The sequence below is a fragment of the Tetrahymena thermophila genome, assembly GCF_000189635.1.
Source record: "Tetrahymena thermophila SB210 genomic scaffold scf_8253817, whole genome shotgun sequence".
Classification (NCBI taxonomy): domain Eukaryota; phylum Ciliophora; class Oligohymenophorea; order Hymenostomatida; family Tetrahymenidae; genus Tetrahymena; species Tetrahymena thermophila.
The window spans coordinates 184,975-193,921 of NW_002475927.1; the positions used below are offsets into that span (position 1 = coordinate 184,975).

At 24.7% G+C, this 8,947-nt stretch overlaps 3 protein-coding genes across 3 annotated transcripts; all 3 read right to left on the reverse strand. All coding sequences in view use genetic code 6, as the record gives it.

Moving 5' to 3' along the window:
• Positions 1-508: 508 nt before the first annotated feature.
• TTHERM_00920820 (hypothetical protein) lies at positions 509-2,766 on the reverse strand (the record flags this gene model as incomplete). Its single annotated transcript, XM_001027876.3, has 5 exons — positions 509-1,468; positions 1,526-1,891; positions 1,949-2,527; positions 2,588-2,692; positions 2,749-2,766. 5 exons carry the CDS (start codon positions 2,764-2,766, stop codon positions 509-511), a joined length of 2,028 nt encoding a protein of 675 aa, XP_001027876.3.
• Positions 2,767-3,304: 538 nt separating this feature from the next.
• On the reverse strand, positions 3,305-5,238 carry TTHERM_000920829 (hypothetical protein; the record flags this gene model as incomplete). Its single annotated transcript, XM_012801040.1, has 4 exons — positions 5,065-5,238; positions 4,882-5,003; positions 3,483-4,829; positions 3,305-3,431 (listed from the first exon to the last, which is right to left on the reverse strand). Exons 1-4 carry the CDS (start codon positions 5,140-5,142, stop codon positions 3,305-3,307), a joined length of 1,674 nt encoding a protein of 557 aa, XP_012656494.1. The 5' UTR covers positions 5,143-5,238.
• Positions 5,239-6,145: 907 nt separating this feature from the next.
• On the reverse strand, positions 6,146-8,110 carry TTHERM_00920830 (kinase domain protein; the record flags this gene model as incomplete). The annotated part of the gene is made up of 1 exon (XM_001027877.3): positions 6,146-8,110. The coding sequence occupies one exon, from the start codon at positions 8,108-8,110 to the stop codon at positions 6,146-6,148; it is 1,965 nt and encodes a 654-aa protein (XP_001027877.1).
• Positions 8,111-8,947: the final 837 nt, after the last annotated feature.

Consider the following 8,947-nt stretch of genomic DNA (forward strand, 5'->3'; position numbering starts at 1 on the left):
AAGTTAGCTATAAGATGGTTTGATATTGCAAATTACAGATTTTAATCACTAATAAAAAACATTAAAATTATGGCCTTAAATGTACAGTAATAATTTTGACTTTTACAAAAGGTTTGCTTATATCAATTTTTTGAAAAATCAATTAGACTAATTACAATTTTAGATTAAAAGCTAATCAAACTTTAATAAATAAAGAAATGTAGATGAGAAAAGGAAATATTTTGTAGTTTTGACTTACAAATATTCAATTAATAAAATTATATGATTAAAATATATTTAAAAGAAAGTAAACATTTGAAATAATAAAATAAATAGTTAGTTATTAAATTTATTTACTAACTTATTTGTTTTTTGAAATAGGTATTTTTTAGAATTTATTGCTCATTGATTTATTGAATTCATTTTTTATTAATTAGTTTTAACTAAAATTTATAATTAGCTTTATTACTTAATTCATTAATCACTTTTTTTTCATTTTTTTATTTCTGGCTTTATTTTTATATCAATTTCATTTTATTTTCTTAAGCAATTTGATAAAATTATGTTCAAAGTAGTCTTTATTCATTGTCATTTCAGCTAGCTATACTTTAGTGTCTATAGCAGTTTATTCAGCATATACTTTATCTTCTTTTATTTTTTTGTAAATCTGTAAAAAAGCTTTTTTTATTTATTTTAAATTATTTAGAGAAAATATATATTTATGATCTTCTTCTACACAATTTATGTCAGTAAGAGAATCGCTTTCTGAGTTTACAGAATGTATACTGTTAGGATCATCACCTATATCTAACTTTTTATCTTCCAAAGAAAGAATAAATGAACTTCTATTATCAGAATCTAAGCTTTCTCCCTTTCTTACTTCTTCAATTGTATCTAGTCTCTGTGCTAATTATTAGTCTTATATTTCTTAATTATATTTTTCTTCTTAGCAATTTTCCTATGTGTTGTTTCTGCTCCTTATAAGTTCTTTTAAATCCTTATTCTCCTTTTTAATATTTTAAATCTTGCTATTTAACATCTCTATTTTCTCTTGTAAGTCACTGTTTTCTCTTGATCTTGTTTGATGCAAAGAAGCTAACTCTTAAGTTAATTTTTAATTCAAAGATTTTAAATTTTCAACTTGAATTTCATCAGATGTCTATTTTTCTCTAATCATCCTCTAATTTTCTTATTCTAGGATCATTATCTTCTCTTAAGCTTGAAGGTATTTATAATTCAATTAATCGTAATCGTTTCTTATTTTTTCAAGATTGTTGCTTAGTGAATTGGTTTTTTATATTTCTAATTTCATCTAGAAATTCTCTTCATCTAATTTCTCTATACTCTTTTTATGGATATCCATCTTTTTGACGTCTCTCTAAATAACCCTAATTTGATAGATGATGTTATCTTTTAATTCTTATATATCACTACTTTCATTTTTCTCTCCCCCTTCTAATAGCTATAATATTTCTTGAATATCATTTTTCTATTTATTATTTAATAAAAAAATAAATATGAATAACATTCATTAAAATGAATTTACATAACACTAATTTATTTCACTAATTTTCTACGCTTCATACTACAACTTTTCACTCAAGTGGTTTCTTTCTTACTTGTACTCATTTAGCATTATTTCAGTTTGGGCTATTTTCTAAATCAACGCATCATGCTCACTTTCTCTTTAATTTAAAGATTTTTATTTTACTTGTAAATCTTTTTTTAGTAAATCTAATTCGCTTTCTATCTTGAAGTAATCATTTTTATTTTTGGTTAGAAGATTTTCCCATTCTTCAATCTAATTAGATAACTTATCAGATTCAAAGTCATCCATTTCTTCGCTTAACTCTACATTGAATTTTTCTTTTACAAATTCTTATATTTTGCAGTAATTTTACTTTAGTAATTTCTAATAAAAATAAAAGTACAAATAAGATTTATTATACAACTTTTCAATTAATTTTACATTTTATTCTTCGATTTCAAGTAATTTTATTGATAACTCCTCTTTTTATCCACTTTATAAATCTTCTTTATCTTACCTACAATTTACTTACAAAAGCAACTAGTCATAGGTTTATTAAAGGTTATCTAGTTTATTTTAATACGATTATTTCGTTTTCTCAATCTCTTTCCCTGCATTTTCTAATTTCTTTTATAAAAAGAGATTGGCCTTTTTTTACTTATCTTGGACAAAATTGATATTCCCAGGAGTGCTTAGGTTTTTATCTCTTATTTAAACTTCTAAAAAATCTTTACTAGTATTAGTGCTACTTCCTTCTCGTATCTAAAACATGCAGTCAACGCTTTTAATTTCTTATCCTTTAAAGCAATTAAATGGGCAGGTATGTGCTTCTTTAATTGAATTAATTGCATATTCCTAGTAAATTTCATTTCTTTCATCCTCTTAAGCTAAATAATCCTATAATTCCTTTAGCTTTAAAGTAAGCTCATATATGATATGTTCATATTATTCTATGATACTATCATCTATCTGATTTGAAGTATTTTCTAGATGCTTTTAACTATGCAACTATTCATCTTCCTTTTGAAAAATAAATTAAGACTTCAAAACACTGAAAAAGAGCTTTAAAGACAATCATACTTTAAATATATCATCGTTCGAAATTTAATTTTAGCTAATACAAGTTCTTCTACTTCTTATATTTCCTAAATCTTCTCTTTCTAAGCTATTTTCTTAAATTCCATTCTAATAAGTTAAATAATAGGTTAAAATGCAAGACTTAAAATGACTTTAATTCTTACAATCTCTGCACTACTCATTCTGAATTGATCTTTAATGTAACTAAAAAAATTTTTATAAATAGAAACGCTACTTTATTCTTTATTACAAATTAATCAAATTATCTCTCTCTTTTAATTTTATGAGATCAATAAATCAATGATAAAGAAAAGCCACTAAAATTTTATCTAAGTCAATTATAATCAATACTTTTATTTTGTATAAACAGAGATTATTGATATATTTTGTTACATCACAAATAAATAAAGAGCTTTTAAAATAAGTAAATACTTGATTTATAATAAAAATTTATATTTAAACACATTTAACTATTTTGTACATATTTATTAATTCATTATTTTATTGAATTATTTACTTATCTTAAATTATCAAAATAAATATTTACAAATTTTACATTTATTAAATTTCTTTCACTCCTAATAATTTTTCTTATACAATTATTAAGAACTGTTCATATTTCTTTTGCTTGTAATTTCATTTTAATTATATTCAACATTTAACAAATATCTAACACTTTAAATAATAAATGGCAACTTTTATACTTAAATAGATTTTTCATCACTCTTTTTTGATTGTCTTTGAAAACTTAAATGAACCTTTAGAAAACTTTGGTTATCTTTTCTTATCTGCTTCTCTAACAAGCATATCATCTGATTCCTGAACTAGCTCTTGGACAAATTTGAAGCTATTTTATTTAAAATATTATTACAATTAAAAAAAGGGAAAAATTATTTACTCATCCTCAAATTTTTTAGCCTCTCTTTGTTCCTTCAACTAAGCTTTTAGTTGACTTTCCTATTCTATTTTTGCTTTTTATTCTTTCTAATCCTTATACATAAATCTTGAAAGCTTACTATCGTCTAATTACTAAAGCTTATCAAATGAAGTCTTTTCTTATTTTCCTTTTTTGAGCTAATCATTGACTTCTTAGAAGTTTTACTACATTTTACTATCAAATTATTGTTTATAATTACTTTGGTCTCTTTTTTTTAAATCCTTTTAATAGTCTTTATCTTGATATCTATTTTTATCTTAATGGTATTCTTTGCCTTTTCTATCAGAATAATTCAACTTTTTATCATTTTCTTTGTTTTTGTAAGAATCTTAATATTTATGTTGATTTTATCTTTAATTGTCTTAATATTGGTTCTAATTTCCTTCTCTTCTTTATTTGTGATATGGTTAATTTTCAGTTTCACCCTCTTACTGATTGTTTTAATTCCTATATTGCTTTCTCATTTAATTGAACTATTTTCCTTCTTACTAGTTTGTGTTCATTATCTTTTCTAGTAAGTCATTTTTACCCTAAGATCTGTTGTCTCTTCTTTAATTTTTACCAGCTACCTAAACAAAATTTCCTGAGTCATCTTCATTTTCATTAAGACTGTCTTAGTCTTCAGTTTAAATTTATTTCTTATATTTTAAATTTTTTTTTTATAAAGGATGAAGATCTTTTTCAGATGCTTCGTCATCGCTTTAATCATTATTTTAACTTTCAGATTATCCATATTTCTAAAAAAATTCTCTTTTTCTCAATTTATTATCTTATTCGATATCATTACCTATCTTACTATATATTCTTTCCATAAATCTCCTTCTTCTTTCTTCTTCAATGTACTCGTTAACAAACTTCTTAGTTTCTATACCTAAATTGTTATATAAGTCATCTAATAATAAATGCATAGTATCAGTTAGTTTATTAGCACTGGAACAGCTTTTATAAAAGGAGGATTCATTTTAGCAATCTCTGTATTTTTGAATTGAAATATCAGCTTTCTCTTTTTGATTTTTTTTATTCTTTCCTGATTTAGAATCCTATATATCTTATTCAATTTTATCCTAATCTGTTTCTACTTAAACTTAACCTTTGTTTTCTTATTCTACTGCAAAATAGTACATAGAAGTTAACAAATCACTCATACTTGTTTTTGCTGAATTTTCATTTATTTCAGGCACAAAATTTATCACTTTACATGTTTCTTTTTTGCTACAATTTTAGCATACTAAATCTTCTTTTACTCCATTTAATGCTCTTAATCTCTTGAGACTTTGCTATACTTCCTATTCTTTCAAATTTTGATCACTTTTGTAATTAATAAAAACTAAGCATTTTTTTTCCTACTTGCAATATTTACCTTGTGTTGATAGGGCATTCTATTTTAATAAAGCTTTTTAACTCCTTTTTTGGGAATCTTTATATAACATCAGGGTCCCTAATTTCATACTCCTTTCTAAATTTAAATAAATGCTACTTCATCTTTATTTATAAAAATTTAATTTTAAAAAAATGAAAAATCATCAAATAATCTAGAATATACCTTAATTGATTCAGTTATTTCACATTAATACTATTTTTATATCAAATTTTTAAAGTTTTTTAAGAAGGAACTTGACATTTTATGTTAATATTTACTAAATACTTAAAAAATAGATATTCTTTTATTTTTATTACTCTTTTTTCTACTTATGATAAATTATAAATTTAATAGAACTTTCGCTGAGAAGATAAATAAATAGATAAATAGACATAAATAAACCAATCTGCCTTTAATTTAATATTTTATAATTTTCACTATATTATTGAATATTATGCAACATTAAGCAATAATATAGTGGGCAAGTATTTGCAATTAATCAATAAATAATTTTAAAATAAAATATTATTTTTATCAGGTAAAAATTTAAAACAAACAATGGTGATAATTTGCTTAAATATAAAAGTTAATTTATTTTTTCAATTTAAAAGTAAAAATTATAAATAAATAATTGAATGAACTTTATAAGAAATAATAAAACTGCATGTATAATTTTTTTATATTTTAAAATTAATTGTGTCTTTTATATTTAATTTTTAAATAATTTAGTTAATTAATTTTACTGATGGATTGATGGAAGAAAGAGTTAAATTGATTAATACATAGATAATATTTAAGGATTTAATAAAAATCATACATATTGAATATTTTTACATTTTAATAGTTTATTTATTATTATATTTTGAGTACTTTTCAGAAATTATTTTTAAGTATTTTTTCATTAAAAAATATAAAAGCTCATTATAAGTTAGTTATTTAGTTAGTTAGTTAGCCAGCCAATATTTATTTATTAATATTTCTTTTAATTAATTATTTTCCATAAATCGAAACATTTTAAATAAATTAGAATTATATTCTTCAAAGCTCTATAATTTTGGCCAATTTTTTTGATAGATTAATCAATAATAGGAAAAAAAATCTGATGAAATTAAAAGCAAATTTAAAAACGCCTAATTTAATTTAGCTTATTGTTCATTTATGTTATAAATTAGTAAGAGATATTTTAATGTATGCTGCTTAAAGTTGAAAATTAAATAAATTAGATTTCAATTTAATCTTTTATTGAAAAGATCTAAACCAACTATCACTTTTTACCCATTTTAAAAGCACTTTTTACTTCGAATATTTTAATATCACGATTATTGTCACTATTTAAATCACTTACATTCTCTCCCATGTAAGTTCCCATTTTTTTAAAATCTTTTATATTTTTTTCTGACCCAATTAGTAAAGGAGGGTGATACCCAGGTTTGCTAGGTTTACTAGAAGGGAGTTTAGGAGTTTCTTCTAAATCGTGATGGGATCCTTTTGTAACGTGAAGCTAGCTTGTACGAATACGGATATCTTAAAGCATTTAATGAGGATTTAATATACTATTTTCCTTAGATATAAGCCCAGCGACTTTAATGCTTTCTTCGTCTGTTACATCTTCACTTTCAGAAAATGGATAATTATTTAATTTGGATGTTCCACCACTATTTGCGCTCATAACTGAAACTTTTTCATTGTGTGGCACATTCAAATAATTCTATGCTAAAGGATTTAAGTTCGACATTGGTTCTTACCTGCTTGGAATACCAAGATTGTTTAAAGAAGTTTCATTAAATTCTTCATGGTTTTGTTTACTGTAACTTCCTAATTTATCATGAGAATTAATATTTAACTAGGAATTTTCTAATTTTATTAACTACAGTGTTTCTATTTTATTGTTACTTTTTTAATTGTTAACATTTTAACCTTATGGTTAATTTGCTATATTTTGAGTGCTTTTTTGACTTGGACTAGGAGAGCCATTATTATTATTATTATTATTACTATTTTGATTTTTAGTATCCTATTTTGTTTACTATTTATCTGCATTGTTATTTTAGTTTGCTGGTATTGTTTACATTTGTTACTGCTATTGTTATTTTTATTAATTACTATTACTATTGCTATTATTGTTATTGTTTTTGTTATTTAATTTATCTTTTTCATCTAATTTCTTGTTTGCTTAATTCTAAACTGGAGAAACATTAATGTTGTTGTTACTTATGTTTGTCTAGCTCTAACTCTTTGAATGTACTCCAAATGCTGCAACTGTTTGGTATTTTTTTCTTTGCCTATAGTCTGGTAAAGACTCCCAATCAAGAGTATTAATCTAATTTTCTAATTTTTTATCTGCTGCCATCTTTGCAAAAAGCTTTTTTAACATTGCGTAGTTAGGAGCTTCTTCGAATTCTAAAGATTTAACATGCTAAAAGTACTATACAAACTCATTAGGAAGATTTTCGCAAAGTTACTCAAGGGTATACTACTATTTCATAGCCTTAATTTTTTCGTATTTTTCATCCTTAGTGTCTGCATATATATTCTGCCAGGGTAGTTTTCCTTTTGCAAAATACAGCAAAACGTAACCTAATGCTTCTAAATCATCTCTTCTTGACTACTCATGACCTAAATGAGCATTAATTGAAGCATATCTCGCTGTTCCTATCATACCTTTCTTTTCTATAAAAGGTATGTGGTTTCCATCAGAATCCTTATAGTATTTAGCTAATCCAAAATCAATTAAATGTACTACAGTAAAATTAGAACCGTAGCCTATAACATAATTTTCTGGTTTTATATCACGATGTATTAAGTTTTTATTATGCAATGCCTCTAAGCGACTAATCATTTAATCTGCTAAATTAACAACAGTTTAAGTAGAAAACTTACCTCCGCATTTCTTAAGGAGCGAATCTATATTCCTTCCTAAATATGACATTACAACATAATTATATTCTTCGTCTTTTCCATAAGTCTACATCTTAGCAAAACCTTTATCATTTTTCATTTCCATCATAACTTTTATTTCTCTCACGAGCATACTAGAATGCCTTTGGTTACGCTTTTCTAATTTGATTGCAAACACTTCTTGCGTTTCCATATTTATACATTTAAAAATCATACCAAACGACCCCTAACCAATTTTTTCTTCTAGTCTAAACTTAGTTCCTATTATTGAACCTACTCCAAATGTTTGGACAGAATCATCTGTCTAAGGACCAATAAAATGCTGTTTCATTGAATAAATTCAATTAATTTTATTGGTTTTATGAGAGTTTTAAATTTTAAATTTAATTCTTTCTTTAAAATTTTATCTATGACTGACCTAACTAAATGCTTTAGCTGCTAAATAAAATGCTTAAAAGAAACAAATTGCTATATCCTAATCAATATGAGTCAACCTGGATAAAATGACAAATCCAATAAAACCTTTTTAATTTGTTATTAAGTATTACTATTAGCTAGTTTCTTTTACTTTAAAAACTTTTTCGTTCACTACCTCTGAGATATTCCTTATCTATTAATTTTTTATAAAATTAAAATAACTCAATCAATTATATTGATTTTGTTTAGGTTATTGGTGCTTATTTTCAATTATTAAAAATTTTGATAGCATAAAACAAGCAAATCAATTTTTATTATTGGGATTTAATAATTTTTTGCCACATAATTTTAGTGGATCAAATTATATGTAATTTAAATAAAAATAAATAGCTATAAAAATTACTAATATTCTATATATACTAAAGTAAATAGGCTTTGCATCATTCAAAATCTATTTAAAAATAAATTATTTAGAAAATAAAATTTTTAAAATCCTCATAAAATATTTTTTAATTCAAAATTGGGGTTGGGGTTGGGGTTGGGGTTGGGGTTGGGGTTGGGGTTGGGGTTGGGGTTGGGGTTGGGGTTGGGGTTGGGGTTGGGGTTGGGGTTGGGGTTGGGGTTGGGGTTGGGGTTGGGGTTGGGGTTGGGGTTGGGGTTGGGGTTGGGGTTGGGGTTGGGGTTGGGGTTGGGGTTGGGGTTGGGGTTGGGGTTGGGGTTGGGGTTGGGGTTGGGGTTGGGGTTGGGGTTG